At 39.7% G+C, this 22461-nt stretch overlaps 2 protein-coding genes across 3 annotated transcripts; one reads left to right on the top strand and one right to left on the bottom strand.

Annotated features, from left to right (window-relative positions):
- Window position 1: 1 nt before the first annotated feature.
- Window positions 2-9970, bottom strand: acsl4a (acyl-CoA synthetase long chain family member 4a). 2 transcript variants are annotated; one of them, XM_069170845.1, is made up of 15 exons: window positions 9876-9970; window positions 7506-7963; window positions 7237-7414; window positions 7027-7136; window positions 6112-6250; window positions 5844-5994; window positions 4616-4739; window positions 4394-4465; window positions 4119-4258; window positions 3851-4023; window positions 3690-3764; window positions 3402-3590; window positions 3106-3220; window positions 1461-1618; window positions 2-1312 (listed from the first exon to the last, which is right to left on the bottom strand). In XM_069170845.1, exons 2-15 carry the CDS (start codon window positions 7860-7862, stop codon window positions 1155-1157), a joined length of 2139 nt encoding a protein of 712 aa, XP_069026946.1. In that variant the 5' UTR covers window positions 7863-7963; window positions 9876-9970; the 3' UTR covers window positions 2-1154. The 2 variants fall into 2 exon arrangements, with proteins under 2 accessions (XP_069026946.1, XP_069026947.1); XM_069170846.1 differs by lacking the exon at window positions 9876-9970 and adding an exon at window positions 8262-8460.
- A 3280-nt stretch (window positions 9971-13250) lies between these two features.
- Window positions 13251-17408, top strand: eif4ebp3l (eukaryotic translation initiation factor 4E binding protein 3, like). Its single transcript, XM_069171613.1, has 3 exons — window positions 13251-13681; window positions 15572-15748; window positions 16828-17408. The coding sequence occupies exons 1-3, from the start codon at window positions 13549-13551 to the stop codon at window positions 16854-16856; spliced, it is 339 nt and encodes a 112-aa protein (XP_069027714.1). The 5' UTR covers window positions 13251-13548; the 3' UTR covers window positions 16857-17408.
- The last annotated feature ends 5053 nt before the right edge of the window (window positions 17409-22461 follow it).

The following is a 22461-nucleotide window of genomic DNA, read 5'->3' as shown; positions in this document are numbered from 1 at the left end:
CTGAATACAAAAAGATGTTTATTTTGGAAATGTTGAACAAGGCATGTGACCATAATGATGGAGTAATAAATACAAATAGGTTCACCAAACAACTGTAAAGTGGCGTCATCCTCTGATGCAAAATCTATCAACACGACAATAATTGGAAAAATACATAGAAAACACTCCTATTATATGAAAATGAACAGACTCTAGTTCAGATCATCTTTTGATACCAAATTTTACATTAACCTGTTGAAGAGGTAAAGTACACGCAGTATTACAGTATACCAGTTCTGACTAATTAATGCTTATAATCATTTTAATAGTTAAGCATTCTTGCTCTTAAGAAAATAAGGTGCACACAAGAATTTAGACAGAAGTGTTTCTATACAAGTAACCCACCATTTGACAGTTTCATATACTTAAACATTTGCTTATCTTCCTGAGTCATTTATGTTTACACATTTTGGTCTTTCTTACTGAATAATTCTTACAATAAACAAAGCCATAAATAAAAACATTGGTAAGAATACAAAAAATAAACGTGGATAAACAGACATGATCATGAGCTTGTCTATGATCGATTTGTGTGCATGTCTGTGTGGGATATTTTTCCTTAAATCTCAAGTAAACTTTACATGGCAGTTCAGCCATTTTGTAACAAACCCATAAACTATTTATCTTCCTCTAGTCACCACTTACTTCTGCAGACTGAAGGCACGTACTCCAACTTTACAAAAGAGCATTACAAGCCTTTGTGATGATGACATTTGTTAATATTTTCAATGGAAGTAACAACAAAGCATCAGCAACATATGGCCAACAGTGTTTTTTTTTTTTTTTTTTTTTTTTTTTTTTTTTTTAAATCAGCCACAAACCAAGAAACAATTGATTTGAGTGGATGGCAGTTGAGTGCAGTAACGGTCTCAGACCCTTTTCATGAAACACACATTGCCACTTAAGTGTTTGTCTTTGACAATCAAAACTTCTACACACGTGAAAAAAGCAGCACACATGGATCAACAGCTACAACTATCTACAGCTTCAACATTTCTTTTCAAGACAATTTCATCTGAAAGCCTGTGGTACACAAACAGCCTAAACCTGGGTACCAGGACAAGTATTTACAGATCAAAAACAGTGGTTGTGGTTATAATGGCGCCTCCCGGAACTTATTTCCCCCCATACATTCTCTCTATGTGGTAGAGATAGTGGTTCTTCAGCTCTTTCCTCTTCAGCTTGAATGCGTCTGTGACGAGGCCTGTCTCAGGGGTCCACGGCTCTGGACTCAGATGCACCTTCACTGGAATCTCAAACCGCTGGAGTTTAACTAGTGGAGGGGAATGGAACATTCGTGATTTATTTTTCTACAAAATATGGCACATAACATAAAAGAGAGAACATTAATGGATGAGGAGAAATACAGAAGTAAGAAGTCTGATCATGAAAGTGAAGATAATAACATGGCCAACTCTTACTGGTGGCAGCAACCTCCTTGATCTCTTTCAGGACCTCTCTCTCCATTTCAGGGTGAGTACAGATCTCCTCCCATGTTACAGCGATGCCTCTCCGTTTGGCCAGTTCTGTCAGGCTTTTCTGGTTGGGAACCACAAAGCTGATAACGTAGTTCTGGTCACTGTAAGGGTGAACATTAGAAAAGTAGGTTAATAAATGCAATAAAAGTCAGAAGAACACGTGTTGCTCACTGCTGAAAATCTGCCATTGAGAGAAGCAGGTGAAGCTGTCTCAGAAGTGGCATTAAAAAACACGAGGCTGGAAGAAATGATTTAAAAGACAGGGCTGAAAATATAATAGTAGCAGAGAATGAAGTTGAAGTAACACTTTAATTTGTTCAAGTATGTGTTGAAATCAAATTGCTCCAAGGAGTTATAGATTCAATTAAAGTTCAAGCACTGAAAAGGAATTCAAATGTCAGTCGAGGCACAGGTGATGCATTCAGTTGAAGTGAAAGTTCTGATGGAACTTACTGACACTTCGAGCAAGTGTAGTTGAAGTGTGAGCTGAAGTGTAAAGTGCTAAAAGCTGTACATTGTGTATGAAAAGTGAATATATTCGATTTATGGGGGATTTCTTTGTAGTCAAGATACCTTCGGAGACCTAAAAGGCTTTGAAGTGTCAGCTTTAAAGTTTATTCACCGTAAAAGAAATCTCAGCTAAAAAGAAAGATGATTGTAGTTTAAGTTTCAGTTATTGTGAAATGTCAAAAGTTAAACAATTCATGAAGCGGGGCTGTGACACAAAGGTCAACATCTGGGCTGTGAAAATTTAGAAAGATCCTCCTCCTACTACTGCTGCTGCTGCTGCTTAGATATCTCGAGTAATTGCCATGAGAAGGTCAGGTGAGCGCTGGCAGGGGCATGACACAATATTGAATATTATGTTAAAATAGGGTCATTATGAAATTGTGATACTGCGATAACAGAATCTGTTTATAATCACACATTTCTCACGAAACCAAACAGCTGCAGGATAGAGATAGAAAACATCTGGCTGATATTCAAGAGATGGATAAAACTGTGACTAATATTTTTTAGATGGGAACACTTTATCCAAGAGCGTATAATGATTCACAATATAACCAAGACCCCACAGTATAATAACAATTAGACATGAATTACAAATATCAATATAGATTTTTCACTTTTACCTCTAAAGTATGTCATTAGTTTTTGAGATGCATTGCATTTGTTCAGTTACCCCAACATTGAAAGACATCACTTGGTTTAGGGTGATGCGTAATATACTGAAATATATCCACACTAGTTCAAAATGTACGAGTGATGACTATGATGTGATTTCTTCTGCATTTCCGAGCAGAGTGCTTGTCAACACTCCTTGCACAAATATGTACAAAGTGAAGAAACATCTATCCAAAGGTTGTTTATCTGACATTATTTTCACAAAGGGAGGCTTTGATGACAGAAGCACGCATGTAATCAAGTTTTCTTTTATGTCTGAGGCTGTTGACAGTATACAGTTTCTTGAACACCGTTTATAGAAATATCACTACTTGCATAAAACAATTGTCATTTCTTCTTTAAAAAAAAAAAAAAAAAATCTATTATCATATTTCTTGGATTAGAAGCAAAGCAATTTACTCACCTGTTTGCGTATGCACAGATGTTGTCAACAAGAGAGCAGTTTTTCAGCGCAGATTCGACTTTACCGAGAGACACGTACTCCCCGGCCTGCAGTTTGACCAAATCTTTCTTGCGATCTGAAATGAGAAGATAAAAAAAAATGTGTTTGCATTTCTCGGCTAACGAATGTAAACAATGCATTACAAGTTACAACAGCGCAGAATGCAGATCACTGCCAGAAAATAAACAAGGTGTGGCTTTTGCGAACAGTATTAGAAAAGCATCCAATACAACTTGTAAGTGAGTAAATATACTCACCCACTATTTGTAGGCAGCCATCTGGATAAATCTCTCCAACATCTCCGGTGCAGAACCATCTCTGACCTTTTTCATCCACAAAAAAGTCCTGATCATTGCTTTCGTGCCTGTAGTAACCCATGGTTACATTGGGACCACCAATCAGGATCTCCCCTCTTGGATTTGGCTTGTCTTTGCTGGTGTAGCCACCTGATTGGAAAATGAAATAGTAAAACACATAATTACCCTGCAAAAAAAAACATTCTTCCCATTTTGCAGAGCATGTGCCAACATGTTTGTCAGGCGTACCTTCCACCCAGTCCCTGAGTCTGATCTCACAGCAAATGAGAGGAGCTCCGACACGACCGGTGCTGATGTCTGCAACTGTGTAATGAAACACAATGAATTAATAACTTGGTTACACATTCTCATCTTTACACTTTATTGCTGCACTCTATAGCTGGTCTTACCCTCAGTGATGGTGCCTGCTCCACAGGTTTCAGTGAGGCCATAGCCCTGGCCCACTGGGCAGCAGAAACATACATTCATAAATCTCTGAGTGGCTGAGGACAGGGGGGCTCCACCCGACAACATCATCCTCACCCGACCACCCAGCAGTTTCTTCACTTTCCCAAAAAGCAAACTGCAACAGCAAATTAGAGTGCGTTTGATTTCAGGTTGAACCACGCAATCACAATTCAGTGTAATGGCTCTGCGGAAAACATAGTGGTTTCTTACGTGTTGCAGAGTGGTGCGTCATAGCCGTTCTTGATCTGTTCTAGTTTATATTTGTAGCCAAGTGTAAACAGCGTCTTCTGAATCAGACTCATTTCCTGCACTTTGCGCATCACATTCTTGTTGATGCGATCCATAATTTCCTTTTTTTTGTTGTTTTGGGAGAAAACACAGGATTCATTTAGACTTTTGATAAAGAGCTGGTGAAAAATAAAGAATGTGTCTGTGAAATCGAGCAGGAAGAGCAAAGAGAAACAGAACAGAATGGTGATCCTTACTGGAACGGCTGCCATCAGGGTGGGTCTGAGCACAGAGCTGTCTCCTTTACTTCCTTTCTTTATCTTAGTTGACTAAAGGAAACAAGAAAAAAAAAAAAACACATGAAGGGTATGATTACATTACGATTAAGCTAACGGCCATGATAGAGAGCAGGGTTAGTAACTACATCCACTTAGAAATAAAGCGTGAAAATGTGACCTGATGTTGGTGCTGCTTATTACCTGGTCTGACAGGGTCTGTGGGGACGAGTAGCCGATACGGCAGCCATATGTGACACAGGAGATTTCAGCCGTCATTTCCAAAACATGAGCCAGGGGCAGATAGGCTATGTAAGTATCGTCAGGGCTGCCAGAGCACAGGGACAGGGAGAAAAGGTTAGAGCCAAGTACTGAACATGGACGCTTTTATGGCACAGACTGAATCGTTTCAATCAAGTATAAAAAAAACAAAAAAAACCAAATTGTCATACTTTGGCTACATCAACGCTTTCAAATTCAAATGTATAACTTCTGTTATATTTACACAGGAGTAAATCTCATCAGCATCAGTAAGCCAATACAGCATTTAACATACAAGTAAAGTACCCAAGTAAAGCACATTAACATTATCTTTTAATGTGCTTTACTTGGGCGGCCAACCCACGTAGATAGAATCACTTCGTTTCAGCAGAGATAAATTTCACAAAAGCATTTTCGGCCCCACGCCTGTCTGGGTTGCATGTGCTGCAGCAGCTGGAGGCTTCTCTATGTGCTGCCAGCTAGCTACCGTCTAATACTCTGCATTTGAGGCATTTATGGAACATGGAAAAATTGTAGGGTATATCGATATTCTGCATGTGAGGTGTTTAGGGGACATCTGTAAATTGTAGCTACAGAAAACAACCTGGTTACACTCTCCCCCTCTAAATTTAATAAAAACTTGAGATTTGGACTGTAATATGTATTATAATTTTTTTCTTAATAAAATGGATGTTGTTTTTTTTTTTTTTAAAGTGGTATTGAAAAAAATTATTGTTCAATAACAGGTATCAAAGACAAGGTATCTGTACTAGTATTGAAAATTGCGTGATCGCGTAATACCCACCATGGGAAAGTTAGGGTCAGCAGCTACTGCATGTTTTCTGTTCCTCTTTCTAATTTTCACTGGCATCTTTTAAGGTGGTTCCTTTGTTCGCAGTTTGTAACAAACATGGTCTAAAAAAATGTACCATCAACCTCTTTCAACCTCTAAATGGCTGATGAGCAGTGGTTATTTTAGAAGTGGGTCCCTGCACAAATTTATATGGAAAATTCTACTGTTATCTGCCAGGCAGTGTGTTTTTATAGAGTCTAAGTCATTGTTGTTTTAGTTGGAACACTGGAGAGATTTGCTCAGTAAAAGCAGAGGAATGGTGAAACATGTTCCGTTGTGCACATCATAGTATACCAAATTCCTCAAAGCGAAACTCACCCAAGTCCAGGGATGCGTTCACACTGCCCTGTCATTCCTGCAATGAGGTTACTGTGAACAATCATGACTCCTTTAGGTCTTCCTGTAGAGCCACTGGTGTACATCACCACAGCCAGATCAGAGGGCTGAGGCTTCACAATTGGCCTGTCCACTGCAGGACAAACAAAACAGTCATTGTCTCGTACTGAATGAGGGAGGTTTTTCCACCTCTGAATTTGACCAAAACAAAAAAGAAAGCACAGCCACATCAAATCAGAGAAACACTCACTATTTGCCGGCAGCCTGCCCAGCTCTTGTACAGCCTCCATGCTGTGGATGGAAAGTCCTGCTGAGTAGCCTTCTGGGCTCACTTTCTTCTGGTCCACGTAGATCACATGCTTCAGTTTTGAGATCCGTGGCAGCACACTCTGGACAGAAAAAGCAGGAAATAATGCTGGTGTCACAACAAGATGCCCAAGTACACGATATGCCTTTATAAATGTTTAGAAGGCCTTTTAGTTTCATATTCACTGCCTGGTTGAGCCATTAGATAAAGAAATCGTGCACTGGAAGACTCACAGATACTGTATGTTCAAGAACATTTGTTTGAGATGCATTTACTTAAACATTTATTAGCTTATTTTCTTAAACTCTCATCTTAGGGAGGAAAATATTTAAAGCAAATATGGACAAAAAAACTCAACATAAACATTCTGCATGTCCTCCAGCTCTAGTTTTCTATCCTTTCTCACACTTCCTCTGTCGTGACACATTTTGGATTTTGTTGCATCACATTTAAAAACGGCTTGACAAGCATATGCTGAAAGTTATCTTCCAGAAATAACGGTCTCTTTCTTGACAGAAGAAGCTATACAGCCTTTAAAATAAAACTACACAATAAGAATACTGATCTTTTTCATTTAGTCGCACACTTAAAATATATGTTTCCTACTTTAATACATCTAAACAGATGCAGTGCTCATTCATTCATCTGCGGCTGTGGACAACACACTTCCTTATTCTGGGTTATGCATACCAACTTAGACGTCAATTAATTATTAGCTTGGTCCCAAATGACCATCTCATGATGATTATTCGGGCGACATCTACAGACACAGGAGATGTTTTGTGTGGTTATCTTAATCACTGCTTCTCTTGTCCTCAGGAGGATCAGTTTGGGACGTGAAAAAAAGAATTAACTCACTTTCAGTTTAGTCTCAAGGAGTTCCACGCTCGTAACTAGGTGTGTAACTCCGGTCTCGTTCAGTCCATATGCAATCGCCTCCTCTCCCAGAGTGGCGTAGAAGGTCACCACTGGAATAAATAAAAGACCTCAGTGAGTTAGAGCAACATAGACAATATAATCAACTAGTAACATTAACATCTTGTACTGTACATACTATGATATGCTTACATGGGAAATTGCGCCTGAAGCACGCCTGGGCAGTGATCATCCACTCTGCTCGGGTTTCACAGAAGATTGCAATGGTGCTTTTGGACTGCAGCCCCAGAGCTGCCAGTCCGCTGCCAAACTGACTGACTATGGTGTCCACTTCATTGTAGGACAGCCATCTGTACTCCCCCAAGATCAGCTAGCAGGAGAAAGAGACACTTGTAACATCAAACAGTGCTGACATCCCAAGCATCATGTCACAACAAAAAATAAAGGGTGCACATTCTGACCTTTTTAAAAACTTTACCGCTGGGCTGAATCTCGTTCTCTTCACTCAGTGCATCTCGGGTGCCGAGACAACGAGACGGTCCGAAGCGCTGCACAGCATGCTCGAACAGCTTATCCAGTGTGTCTTTGCCAGGTAAGTCTTCCCTGGCCAAGGAGTCGAAGTGGTCCACAGAGCGGTATGGTCCCTCGGCGCAGCCTGAAGTGGAACGGGCCTTTATCCGCTTGGAGAGAGCTTTGCTTTGGCCAGCTCCAGTGATGTAGTACCAAGGCAGGAAGGAGAGGAGGGAGTACATCCATACCAGGAGGTGGATTGGAAAAAGCAGGATAGTCTGGAGGGCAGAGTCTGACTGGAGACCCATACTGTTCTCAGGAAGAGTACGTGTGAAAGAGCAGCAGTGATGGTCAGAGAAGTTTTGAACGGTGTGCTGGTCCTACAGATGTTTCAGGCGCGCAAGAACAACTGTCAGATGGGAAGAGAAAAGCACCCACTCAAGGTATTATTATGAGTCCCAGAGCTGTAGTATGAAAATAATTGGCCCCCAAATGTTTCAGCTAAAATTAGGAGAAAACAAAAGACAACATATGAAATAGACAATTTATCAAACAAATGTAAATCACTACAATTCGCCAAAATATCAGTCACATGGCGACAGATGTCTCAAAGAGGAAGTTAGCTGGTTTACTAACTTCAACTGTGGCTCGACTTCACAACAAAAAAACAGAACCAGTTTGTGAAAATAAAAGAGTGAACTACTTACTACTATCGGTATCTGAAAGGCATTTAAACCAATCCCAGGACAACCTCTCCTCACACCATCCATCAGAGACTCACCACCTTCTTGCTCTGTGCTTAAAACCGTCCCTGTGTCTGTCCCAGAGCTTTCAACTGTACGCGCAGCCTCCGTGGAGGATGTTATTACTAAAGAGCGCAAGTCCCCTCCCTCATGTTCAAACAACGGCCTGCCTTTCCAAAATAAAGGGCAGGTTGTGTGAAAGGTCATGGAGGGGATGAAGCAGTGTTGAGACACAGCCCCTTCTGAACAGTCTGGCGACCGTCCAATGACCACAGCCCAGTGAGTTGTGCTGAAGAGGATGGAGCAGCAGACAACCAATGACAATACTCTTAAGGCTCACCCCACTCGGTGGTCAGTGAAAGGCCACTCTAGGGCAAGCTGGGCTCGTTTAAAAACCTCCCAGGGCAGAGCGGGTGGGCTAAATGTGGTCCTTTCAAATGGTTGTCAACATCAAAAGTAAAACACTTCTTCCGTGACACTACCAGCTGAACACAAGAAAAGGGCACGCAGACAAGCGGCGTGTAATTACGCAGCTTTTCCAGCTGTCCTCTTTTATGGAGCAGCATACTTTCCAAGAAAAATAAAATTCCCAATTCACCACATTTTTATCGTGCTATTGAGCCACGTTATCCTATTTATGACTAATAGAAAGTTAAATCGTGGAGCTTGACCCTCCCTGTCCTGAATGTATCACTCTTACACCACTTCAGTGAATCATATCTCCCGTGTGCGTCAAACCCGTCTGTATATCTTAAGAAGAACATCTGGCTGGACTCCAAAGGATAAATAAAGGTGGTGAATCAACGTTTGCATGTCAGAGTGGGTTTTTGGGCCCTTATTACTTAGAGAAACAGAAACGATTTCAACAGCACAGACGAGAGTTTTCTATCTAAATGATGGAGCTGTGAAACCACTGACTTCAGATTGTTTTTGTTTTTTTTATCTTTATGAATAACAGGATATTCAAATCACTTAATTTGCAAAATGATGGTATAAACGAGGTTGAAGGCAAATGTTCAGGTACTTTATGATGGCACGGTGCGATACAACCACGACTGTACCAGCCTTTGAAAGTGTTATTTCCATGCAGTATCTTTATTTCACGGATATTGCTATAAATCACGTAGAAATTGTGATCATGTGTCGGGAAATGCCCGACTTCAATACGGGCAGTGTCGTTTTTATTTATTTTATTTTTTAACTTGTTACACATCACGCTTTTTTAAAAAACCCCGTTCAAATCAACAAAAAGCTCCATTTAACACCGAGACACGAGAGCTGGCTGCCGTCCAAATAAAACGACCTGGGAGGCAAATGTACCGTCTCCACATGCCGGTTGTCCGACAATGGGTGAAGAGGAGCAGACGAGATGACGTCACAGCCACAGCGCGTCTCATTGGGCAACCCGTCGGCAAGTTGATCAACGTTAGCCGCCGAGGATGTAGCTTAAACCCATTCAAGGAGCGCCCGCACACATTAACCTTAACGCGAATTAGCCAGCGGATGAAGGCAGTGATGCGATTCCAGTGGTCAGATAGAGAAGTGATACCCTCGGCTGGCGTGTGTCGGTGCTCTTACCTTTCAGCAGCAGCAGGCAGCCCGGTCAGTCATCAACCAACGAATGACCGAAAGTTACCTTTTCTGTGGCTCTAAAAACCCGGAACTACTACGTCATCTGATTCCATATTTCTGGACCAATGAGCAGCCAAAGCGGATTTGCCCCTTTTTTTTTTTTTTTTCCTATTTCTCTGCCCTACGTCAGAGATGATGCATCGACAGGAAGTCAGCAATGCTTTATTAGTGAAACTCACTTTTTTTTTTTCCCGTAAACTTACTAACTTACTAAAAAAAAAAAAAAAAAAAAAAGCATATCTCTCATTTGTCTCTGTCATCTCTTGTGATATGTTGAGTATAACCATATTTTCCTTTACTACCCAATATACTTTGCTTAATACTTGGTTTGTTTGTATATAATATATATAGATATATACTGTACTGTATATATCTATATATATATATGTTGACTGTGTTTCTTGGTTTGTTTGTATATAATATATATAGATATATAATGTACTGTATATACTGTTGGACTTGGGCTCCTGCTAGTACAAAGCCAATATGTGTCAGCCCCCAGTCCTGTGTGTTCTTTAATGAGGCAACAGGAGAAGATGTCAGGCTTCAAGATATTTATTTAACAGCAACAGAATAATCAGTTTACAGAGCTCTGGGTCCAGACTATGTTTCCCTGACCGCAACAGAGTATGTGTCAGTTCACGAAGTCTAATCTCCTGACTTTCCCTGACCCAGTCTTCTTATAGTCCAGACACCAAAAAGTCATGTGTGTTGATGTGTCCTTTGTTGGTTGGTGGAGGTGGTGGTTGTCTTCCTTCACACCCTGGAGTCCTCCAGACAGCCGTCTGTTCCTGTTTATGACTCAAAGAACAACAGTATGTGACCCCGCAGGTTGCCGACCTCCCCCTGTGACCTTTTGGTTTGGCACAGTACTCTCACTCTCATTCACAACCACACCCTGTTGTCTACACCTTCATTCACAAACACAGCCTTTCGTCTACCCCTTAGGATTAATAGTTGATAATACGACCTATATATAAGTAATATGATATGGCATATATATATGTTGTATTATTGTAAACATAACCTAGCACAGAATCGCACAATACTGTGCATTTTATATTTTATATTTTTTACTGCTATTTACTGCTATTTTATTGCTTTTCTATTATTCTATTCTATTCTATTCTATTCTATTCTATTCTATTCTATTATTTTGTTTTATTCTATTATTTCTATTATTATCTTATTGCTTCTGTATGCTGCTGTAGCGAAAAAAATTTCCTCTCAGGGATTAATAAAGTAAATACCTACCTACCCTACCTACCTTAAAAAATGCTGAAGTTGGTAAACGTATTGACAATTATACATTCAGCTAATAAATGAACCCAGTGTAAAATCCCCTACGGTCATGTTTCAACCTGACTTGCTTTAAAAAATATTCTTATCAGTTTTGTTTCTTATACATTCATCACCTTGTTAAAAAAATTCTTAGAAGTAGGCCTATATGTACTCCCGTTTTTGATTGAAAAAAGAAAAACACCTGGATCTCATTAATATGCAAATATGTCTGGTCTCAGGAGTAAGACGTCCTTTGCTATTTCACTGAAAAGTTCCAAACATGTGTAAGTTGGATACTCAAAACCTTAGACACCAAAGATGCTATGCTCCAAACTACTTGAAAGATGTCCCATTGTGGGATCAATAAAGTCTATCTATAGCTAGATAAAAGTCACAATTTAAACACAAGCGTGGACAAATACACTTTAGCTCTTGCAAATATTGAAATTAGGTTAGGTTAGGTTACTTTATTAGTCCCCAAGGGGAATTTTTTTTTCGCTACAGCAGCATACAGGAAAGCAATACAAAGCAATAAAATAACAGTAAAAAAAAAAATATTAAATATAAAATTCACAGTATATACGGTATATACAGTACAGTATATATATATATATATATATAAACAACCAAGAAACACAGACAACAGTGTTATTGTTGTGTGATGGATTTTGCCAGAGGTGAGTTATTGTACAGTCTTATAATTAAAATTAAGTGTATTTTTAAGGGAGATATAGTCACAGAGACTTGTTGTCTTCCATTTGTGTTGAAATTGTGCATTTACACTGACATTATAACTATCCCACCATAAATAGTTTATGCACCATACACAGTTAAATAAACACAGGCCCCAGTTAATGTCTTCATAGCAATGTCGTCCTCAAGTGGTCGGCAAGAAGAAACATCTTCTCTGAGTAGTTTGGATATTTTCATTGAGTGAGAGTTCTGATTGAACAGGTTTTTGTACCGATATTTTTGAAGCAGTATTCCAGTAACTCCAGCTGAATATTTATTTACACTTATATAAATATCGATTTATAATATTTCTTTCTTCAGGCAGCATTTACACGTTATTGGTTTAGTTTTGATCTTTTCCTCAAACATCTTTATTAACAAATCTAATGTGCAATATCACACAAGAGTATTTATTATTTATCTATTTATTTTCTGATGTTATTATTGTGTGGCAATGGGGGCATAACTTCAGAATAAAATAAGTGTTACAATAAATATGAAAGAGATGAAATGATAAGGTAAATATAATATAGTACATAAATAAATAATGCGATACCTAATTGTAGAAAAAAGTAATGAAGCTAATGAGATCATTGTAAGGCTTATTCGTGGTGTCGATTGTCAGTCGATCACAGATCTGCAGCAGGTGCGAGAAGCACTTCGTGAGAAACGTGCACATTACTTTGCTTCAGTACATTGAAGTGCCTGTAGGCGGCAGTGCTGTCAAGTGATTGACAAGCGCGATGTGGAGATGCGCGTGTTTTGTGAACCAGTGAAGCCCAGGAAGCAGTTTCGGTGCTACTTTAAAACTTATTTATTACATTCATTTTACACCCACTGACCCAAAGAGCAAGTCCGTGTGACGTTGAGGAGTTTGAGGCTGAGATCGACCGGTCATCTTCAGCTTTAACCTTTTTAACCGGTCACCTGCAGGCCTGTTCCTGAGCAAACTTGCAAAAGCTCAGCTTATAAGTGAACGACTGTGACAATAACGTTTGAATCACAGTTTAATTTGCGTTAAATTACTGTTTATCTTCCTGGCGGTCCACATTTTAGAAACTTGCACACATTTTAAAGTAAATGTAAACACTTTCCTTCAGCTTATAGGCAAAAATGCTTGTATTAACAATACAACTTCTGCTTATTTTTCTCTTGAAGTATAATACAGGGAATGAATTCAGTCGTGTCTTCAAATGAAACGCCATTGTTATCACCGCCCCTGCGGACTGTCCTTTAGATATAAAACCTTCGCGTCTTTATTGACGTCGCCCCCACGTGCCTCGCAGCAGCTACACACAAACATCACGGGTGGCCCTCCACAGCTGTGGCTGCTACAAATACAGCACATGGTAGCGTTTGGTAGCTGGCTGTAGCGACGGACACCACCGGACGTCCAACCTCCAGCTCGTTTGAAATCTCAGTCAACGAGAGAAACTTGCATAACTTTTTTACTTTGGTCACAGTTCGCTGTACAATATCGACTCCCTTTTCAAGACATTTCTCTGTGCACACACACCTGCGAGAGAGATTATTTGCGAGTTTGAGGTGCTTTTTCCCGAAACACTTGTCCCACTCCTTCTGCATTTGCTGCACCCAAAGCTGAAGCATGTCGACGGGCACCAACCAGGTGAAAAGCTGCCCCATCCCCACCAAGGTGCTCACCCTGAAGGACTGGTCCCAGCTCCCCGACTGTTACAGCCAGACACCCGGAGGGACCCTCTTCTCCACCACGCCTGGAGGTAAGAAAACGGATATATTTCGAGTATCTTAATCTGTTATGGGTTGTTTTTTTTGTGTGTACCGTGTGTTTCTGAAATATGTTTACACCCCTGAACTTGCGAAAAAGTTCGATTTTTAAAAAAATTATTATTATTTTTTTTTAGGCGTAACTGGTTTGGGCGTACGTGCACACTCACAGCTCAAGCTCTCGCGATAGACTGCAAACAATACACGCGTGTATGTATATACGTGTATATGTATATATATGTCTCAACAACTGATACAAATTACATTTTTATCATTATTTTGCCTTAACAAAAAAAAAAAAAAAAAAAAATCACATTTCAATGATTTTTGTTTCAAAAATAGGATAAAGTTGGTTAAATGCTGTATTGCTCACTGCACAGTGGCAGCTGGCTTCAGCCCTCATGTTGTCAACAGGTTTGCTGTCGTGAACACTTCATGAACCAAACTCTTTAAAGTCAAGAAATACTTTCACACCAACGAGTAGTGCGGACTCTGCACAGACGTTGTTCCTCTTGTGTTTAAATTACAATCAAATCAACCGAACAAATGCACGTATATCTTTTTGTTGCTGATAGTGTTTTGCTTACATAAGAGATGGTCATTATCATGCATATTGCTAATACAATCAAAACTTTTCACATACATTTAAGTCTGATCAGTTACTTGGCAAAACTTCTAAACACAGCATCATGTGATTTGAAGAGGGTGTATGTGTTCAGCTGGCACAGCAGCCAGTATGATTGGTCTCTGCAGCGCTGGTGGAGTTGGAGGCCGTCCTGTCCGTGCTGCTCTCTGCTCTGCATTTGAGGAACAGTAGAGAACATTCTGTACAAGTTGGCGGGGAGGGGAGGATATGTCTTAATGCATGGAGAGTATGAACGCCATGTTTTCATCGAAAATGGATGCCACCGAGTAAATGCAGTCTGGGAAGTTGCAAGAGAGTTTTGCCTTGCACTCCACTTTGTAAGCGACACATTCTACACTCAGCGAGAGTCTGAGCATGTGTTGCTCGGTTGACCCCGTTTATATTTACATAATTGCTCTGCAGGCTAACTCTGCCTTGCGCTATAGGTTGCATGCCAGCCCCGTCTCTCCACCCCAATACTTTCTGCCACCTCCCTCTTCTTTGCTTTCCTTTGTCCAGGAGGAACTGCTTGCTGCTTAAGTTATTGAATAACATGTTTTCGCTTGTAGACCGGACGAACTGATAATGTACATTACGGTTCAAACTCCAGTGAAGCATAACATGAGCCACAGACCACTCCTTGACTCATGTCATGTCCTGGTTGAACTTTCCACAATGAGCTATTTATGATCCTGTTTTGACTCGGAGTTGACCTCCATTTAAACGGTGACAGCCCAAGGACGTGCCAAATACATTTTAGATTTGAGAAGCTGTAGGGTTTGTGTGGAACTTTGAGCTGAAATCGTGTCACTACTGTAAAAAAAAAAAAAAAAAAACTTGACAAATTACATCTTTTGTAATGCTAGTATGTCGTAAATATTAAAGGTTTTAAACCAGTCAACGTATGAGACGTGGCTTTAATCAGAAAGCCTCTTGCTTCAAAGAGAGAATGTTTTGTACTCTGATTTCCTAGAACTCATTGCTGTGGCAGCCCTCATCCCTCCCCTCTGTGCGCACACACACACACACACACACACACACAGAGAAAACCAACCCTTCTTTTCCTACTAAAATCTTCCAGTTGAGGACAAGAATACTTGACTCCCCAGATGTGCACCGTGCTTAGATGCAAAGGTGGTCCACCAAACGTACAGATTATTTACTTTTATTTTTTTTACTATTTAAGTTTGATGGTTGTTTACTACAGGTCAAACACCGAATTTCCTTAACCCCCAACCCACCCTCTCTCCAAACACAGGTACCCGCATCATCTATGACAGGAAGTTTCTCCTGGATTGTCGAAACTCCCCTTTGGCTCGGACCCCCCCATGCTGTCTGCCTCAGATCCCAGGGGTAACAGTACCAGCCACACACCCCATGGGGAAATTGCAGGATCTTAAAGAGGAGGCAGAGGAGGAAGAGAAGGACATTGCAGGTAAACATAACCCAATTTAATCCCTGTTTTCTTTGGCCTTTACAAGTAGTTCAAGTAACGTTACAGCTGGAGACACATTTCTAATTTTGAGTATGCAAACATATAGCCATAACGTACAAGAACTGGCCTTAGTGGATTGCGCAACATTTTTTCACACATTATCTCTCATTCCTTCTGTAGTGTAATGAAATGAAATTTCCCTCCACCAAATACAAATGTTGTGATTCATCTTAAAGACAACCAAACAAATATCGATACTACATTTGCAGAGGGATCTGCTGACAAAATTTTTGATGAACTTGCTTTTGTGCTCACTAGGTCTTTTCATTTAACAGCACGTGCTAATACAGCGGATAGGTGCTGTTTTTGCAGCACAGCAGTTATGCTGTATATTAGTTTAGTCCGTCAGAGGCAATGACGTCTTGGGCATAACTCGGATTTTAGCACCTCCAAAACTAGGCCAGTAGTTTATTACTGAACGATCCTTCTATATTTCATAGTGTAGGACTGAATTTTTTTGTCTGTCCAGCTTTTAGTGTCTACTTTTTAATTTGTTCTTTGTGAGGATAGCAATTTTACAGTAATATTACATACTTTTCTGTATTTCCAATTACAATGACCAGTTGGAGAGAAAAAAAAAAAACCTCATTTGGGCAATGATTCTCTTGTGGGGCTTTTCATCGCAGTGTGACAAAAGAGTTGTGCTGTTGGTCAAGTTGAGAGCTATTTGTTATTGAGCGATGATTGCACCCATCAAATCTGTCCCTCCATTCCCCCTGTCAAACTAAAGGCCATGAGGATTAGGGCTTGCCCCCATTTTTCCTCTGTCTCCCTCATCTATGTTGGTAAACACAGGACATGTCATGGGTTTGGATCAGTGAGCTGCACCATATTTAGTCAAGTGTTTTCTTTCTTTCTTTTTTGCCAGTTTCTAATGTGTTGATAAGGGCTTCTGTTTGTCCCTTTTCTTTTTGGTCCGTTAAGGTGTGGCAGTGTTTGGGGTGCAAACACATAACCGTTAATTGTCAACTGATTGTCAAACAGCCTAATCTTTACTGTTTTTTGTCCTTTTTCAACAGATGACAGCCAGTTTGAGATGGATATCTGAGCTGCAATATTACCTCCTGTGGAGAGTTATTTGTCAAAACACCTCCAAGGTCATTAATGATGACGTATATTGCTTTTTTTCACTTTTTTAAAATAAAAGCTTTTGTGAGGAACCAGAAAGAATGAATAAGTTAGACAGATGTAGGGTGCTTGTCACCCTAGAAAAAGCGTATTAAGCAAATAAATAGTATTAAATGGGTTGATTGGTTACTCGGAGCTGTAGCAGGATTGCAAAAAAAAAAAATCCATTTTGATTTCACTTTTTTTTTTTTTATCTTCTGTAAATAAGAAACATGTAGTCTGTAGCCTATTTTTTAAGTTGGGGAATATAAAATGATTACATTAAAACATGTAATGTTGGGTTTTTCAATGCAGGCATCAGTTTTGTTTTGTTGGATTTATCCCCCCCAAAAAGAAGCACTAGCTTTCTTTGTCGGTGTCTCATCTAATCGGGGGTCAGAGCTCACTGAAAATCAGCTCTTGCTTTGTTTTGTATGGAGGGGAAGATGAAATGTGAAAAAAAAAAAAAACGAATAAAGGCTGCTCAAACTGCTGTCAGTCGTGTGTTTATTTTTTTATGAAATGTATCACATTCAGTGTTTGGTAATGTTTAGGACAGTTATTGTCTTGTCACTAAAGTTTTATAAAAACATTAAATTAATAAGTTTTTCTTAATGCTTTGCCTTTATCTTATCTTAAAACTGCAGGGAGACAAAGTTTGATAATGTAGCATTTTAACATCCAGTATAAACGATCTCTGATAACATTTGCGGGGAATAGAGATATTGGTAATCTTTTCCTTTTTAAACTTTGTTCACAAGATGTAGGTGTTACTTACTTTCAAATGTTCATGTGTTTAAAGATGAGACTTTGGCTTATGAAGCTCTATAATGTGAATTTACATTGAGATTTGAGAAGGCATGGACACTGCAAGTCTGATCTGTCCAGAGTATAGCTAGAAAGAGGACCTATATTTCAGTGAATGGGATCCTCCCTCAGCCTCATGAAACATTGTGTAATGGAAAAACATATGGCCACAGCAACCTACATGCTAAGCAGTTAAGAGTTTCATAACCATCTCAAGTATGGAATTGTATGTTGTTGTTTTTTGCAGTGGAGGAGGAAACTCCACTCAGAAAAGCAGGTAGAGTTGGCTAACAAACTAGGGTACTACCACCACCATGTTTCACAGATGGAATAGGGCTCTTATGCTAGAAATGAAGTGTTATCCTTTCTTTAAACACACTGCTCATGTTAAACAAAAAAAATCTATAGTTGTCTCATCTGTCCACAAAACATTTTTCTAACAGCTTTCTGGCTTGTCCACTGCAGACGGGCAGCGATGTTCTTTATGAAGAGCAACGGCTTCCTCTTTGCAACCCTTCCCTGCACATCATTGTTTAGTCCTCTCCTGACGGTGCATTTATGAACATTAACAGCCAATGTTACAGTGAGCCCCTTTGTGACCTCATGGACTATTTGCTCTTGGAGTGTTTTTTGTTGGTCAACCACTCCTGGTGAGGGAAATGGTCTTGAATTTGCTCCCATTTGTACACAGCCTGTCTGACTGCGGATTGTTGGAGTCCAAACACTTCCGACATGGTTTTGTCAATTCTTCCAGGCTAATGAGAATCAGCAACTCTTTTAATGAGGTCTTCAGGAATCTCCTTTGTTTGTACTGTTATAGACTGCCATAAGCATGTGGTGTGAAGATCAGACTTTGATAAATCTCTTTTGAATGAAACAGGGCGCCCACTCACACCTGATTATCACCCCAATGATTGAAAACACCTACCAGAAGTTCACGTACCTTTGCACTCGGATATGTAATGTGTCATTTTCCTCACTATATAAACGACCAATAGTATTTTGTCTGATCGGTTTAATTGGATTCTGTTTATCTATTTTTAGGACTTGTGTGAAAATCTGATGATATTTAATTTAGGTCTTGTTTATGCAGAATAATAAAAAAAAAAAATCCACATATTTCCCAAACTTTCAAGCACCACTTTATGTGGCAACAGAAGTGAGTTCAAAGTGCACCAATAGCACATGTTACTGAAAGGCTGACTTCTACCCGCGCACACTGTTCAGCTTCTCTCACCGTATCAGCAGGTCAGGACCGAGCTTCCAGACACCGATCTGTAGATTAGGGGGACAGACCACAGGGGAAGGCCTGGTCTCAAGGAATGAGGGCAGCTGCAGCCCAAAGGCGGGACATATCGAAACCACACTACAATGTGGGGGGTGGCAGTATGACACCTACTGATATCTGACCAGGCAGTTATCTCAAATATGTAGTTGTGGATTAACTGAGTGTAACTGAGTGTGAATTATGTTGAATGAATTTATGTTTCAGCTCTGATGAGCCCACTATTTGGATTTTAATGCTAATGCTAATGCTAATGTCACATTATATCCTGAGTGCAGAATTCAAGTGAGAACAGATAAGCAGCTCCATATGCGTCTTGTGTAACTTCGTGATGTGGGTCAGTCTGCTCAGCTCTTCTAGTCTCACGGTCTTGCAGACATGAATGGGAAACCTTTTCAAATTGCATTAAAGCTAACAATTGTCTTTCGGCCAACTGATTCATTACTTCCTACTTCATAATAAGACAGATGGTCAGAGTCAGTATTTGGTCCATTACAGTTCTGAGTGCATCCAAAGTAAATATTCTCTGTGTGTCAGTGTTATTGTGCCTTATAGCAAATATTGAGCCCAGGCAGCAGCATGATAAGATAACACTGCCAAAAGTCACAATACTAAATCAGCTGACAGCTTGTGTGCACTTGTTTGTTTTTGTAAAGCACGTGAGAACAAGGCCAGGTACCAGGTGACTATAACATCACATGCTCTAATTGTGTGGTTTTTGTCGATTACTTATTTGCCGGAGGAGATACAGTGTGAAGCTGGAAATGAGACCCAAAAGCACTCAACAAACCTCAAAGTCTGTGTGCACTCACACTCAATAATGCACTATATTTTTGCTCCCACATTAGAGAAAATGTTATTTTATACAAATGTGCATTTACGGGTAATGTAATATAAACATCCCATGTCCTAATCTGGGAAATGTATGCATCAACCCTTTTGACATCACAGACATTTGGGTTAATCCAAACCCCCCCCCCCCTTCCCACACACACACACACACACACACTCAAAACACTCACTAGAATTATACATTTTCACGACCCCTGCATGGTATCAGTCTACAGATGAATCTACAGTAAACTAAGCTGCTAACATAATGAGCGACCTTTCTTTTTTCTGTAATCATGAACTGTAATTATGTGTCCAGAAGGTTTGCATCAGTTTGAGAAAGAGCACCTTAGCTAGTACATCCATCACTGGGCAAATGGCAGGAACACATAAGGTTGTCAGTAACTTTCTGGTAGTATAAAGAAGTATAAATCAATGAGCAAGGGCCAAAAGTGCTTCGAAACAAAAAAAAAGTCATTGTTTTTATTCTTATATTATGTACATGACAATAAATGACACATGTCATAAGTAAAAAGAGTCCATAAAAAAGGCACATTGGACACATTGATTCCAAATAGCAATCATACATGTGTTAATTGTATAATTTGCTCTTGATCCTGAAATGTGTCACCTTTCCTTGTGGACCCCAGGTCAATGGTACATGCATGTACATCCATGAAATGTGGTTTTGGAAAATAACCACCTACTACCACTGTAAACAACAGGGCAGACCTGCCTTTTTTTTTTTTTTAGTTGAAAAGAAGCCTGCTAAACTTGCCCCAGTGCCCTTTTCCATAGACCAAATATTCCCCCTCTCCATCTCTTCACCCCTCCTACAGTTTCCCTGTAGGAGGGTTGGATAAAGCAAGGTTAGTCGATGAGGCTCTATTTTTGTCTGTTGCCCCTGCTGAAGCCAATGGTACGGGCCCAGGCTGAACTGCCTGGGCGACGATGTAAACAGACACTCAAACACACAGCCTGCTTGGTGACATCATTAGGGACCGCATGTTTGACAGCTACATGATCACACATACACAAACTGTATAGAACAATTCCAAGATCATGGCTGCACTTTGAAATCTAATTTAAGGCAAAAGCTGTTTGACGTTTCCTGGATTTCATTAGGTTCACATAGTATTTACAAACGTACATTTCATCATTAATTTGTCTGGTTTAGTTAATAAAGGTGAAGTTTGCAACATTTTACTTGAAAATGTATTATCTTTCAAGAAATTCACATGTCAAATTCAATTGTTTTTCAGAACTGTTTTGCTACAATAGTTTGAGAATTACAGTTCAGACTACACTGTGTTGGCATGTATCTGGCTCAGCAGAGCTGATGATTCCTTCGTAGATTGTTGCATAATCTCTGATAAAATCAGCCTTTTTAAAGCTGTCAAGTTGTTGTCTAACATGCTACATGTACCTTTCATCAACATTTATGTACGTATAACTTTATATTTGTTGTAAACATAACTTGGTGTGCATATTTCAGAGGTCATGTTTTTGATTGTCAGGGGCACCACTGTACTACAGCTCTAACTGTGGATAAAGAGCTCCCATTGCACATACTCATTGTGCAATCCTTTTCACCTGTTGCTACACAGTCTGGTTTTACCTTGCAGAAGAGAGACCCTTTACTTTGAAGTCTCACAGCTGTCATGCTAGCAGGCTGCTGGTATGTTCCTATATTCACTCTGTCACATGCAGAAGAAGAACTAATATAAAGTTTTACAACCATAACATCCAGTACCCCACCATCCCTTGCCAGGGAGCACATGGCACATATGCATTGGTGAGTTTGTACTGGAAAGTTATAGTTACTACTTACTCTACAGAATAAAATGCATAAAGCTGTGTCATCAGCTTTTACATTTTAATAGTTTGTTATAGAGTAGAATGAAAGATTGTTAAATCAGCTCCACATCAACATTAAAATGTGTCACGTGTTAATGTATCAGTGATTATCCAGTAATGTACAATAATGGAACACTTACAGATCCCATTTGGCTGCATAATGAGTACTTGTACCTGTAATATTTTTAGTACATTTAGCTGAACATACTTATGTACTTTTCCTCAACTAACATTGTGAGTGCAGGACTTGAGGCTCTACTTGTATTTGAACTCACGATAAAGTGTATATAGTATGCATATGTTTGCAAGTGTGTGCATTTGTGCTTCACTCTGTCTGTGAGCTGTCAAGTCACTGCCCATCTAAAAAGAGCACAGACAGACACTGACGCTGAATTAAAACTCAACCTGTGCATTGTTCCCCAGGGCCCATTACTCTTTCTTGTCGTAACAGAACCCAATCAAAATAGTCCAAATGTGTGTTAAGTGTTCTCCATAATACTTAATTTAGATTAGAAGGCCCTGCACTGAGGGGCATGTATTACTGATAAATAAGCATTAAAAGCAAAAGAAAAACAGACGTTGGCAAATGTGTAATCTAACATAAAAACCAGGAACACTACAACTCATTGCAGGGAATTTAGGGAAGACTCAAGGCTGGTCCTAGTATGACATCTGCTGGAAGAAAACCAGCGATGCACCTTGCCTGGTCAAGACAGCTCTGCCGTTAAATGATTAATACAAACACAATGACGTATTTAAGCAAAAA

This window comes from Embiotoca jacksoni, unplaced genomic scaffold, assembly GCF_022577435.1.
Source record: "Embiotoca jacksoni isolate LCO1_2020_lvr unplaced genomic scaffold, fEmbJac1.0.p SCAF_5, whole genome shotgun sequence".
In the NCBI taxonomy this organism is placed as follows: Eukaryota; Metazoa; Chordata; class Actinopteri; family Embiotocidae; genus Embiotoca; species Embiotoca jacksoni.
This window is presented reverse-complemented; position numbering and strand designations above follow the sequence as displayed.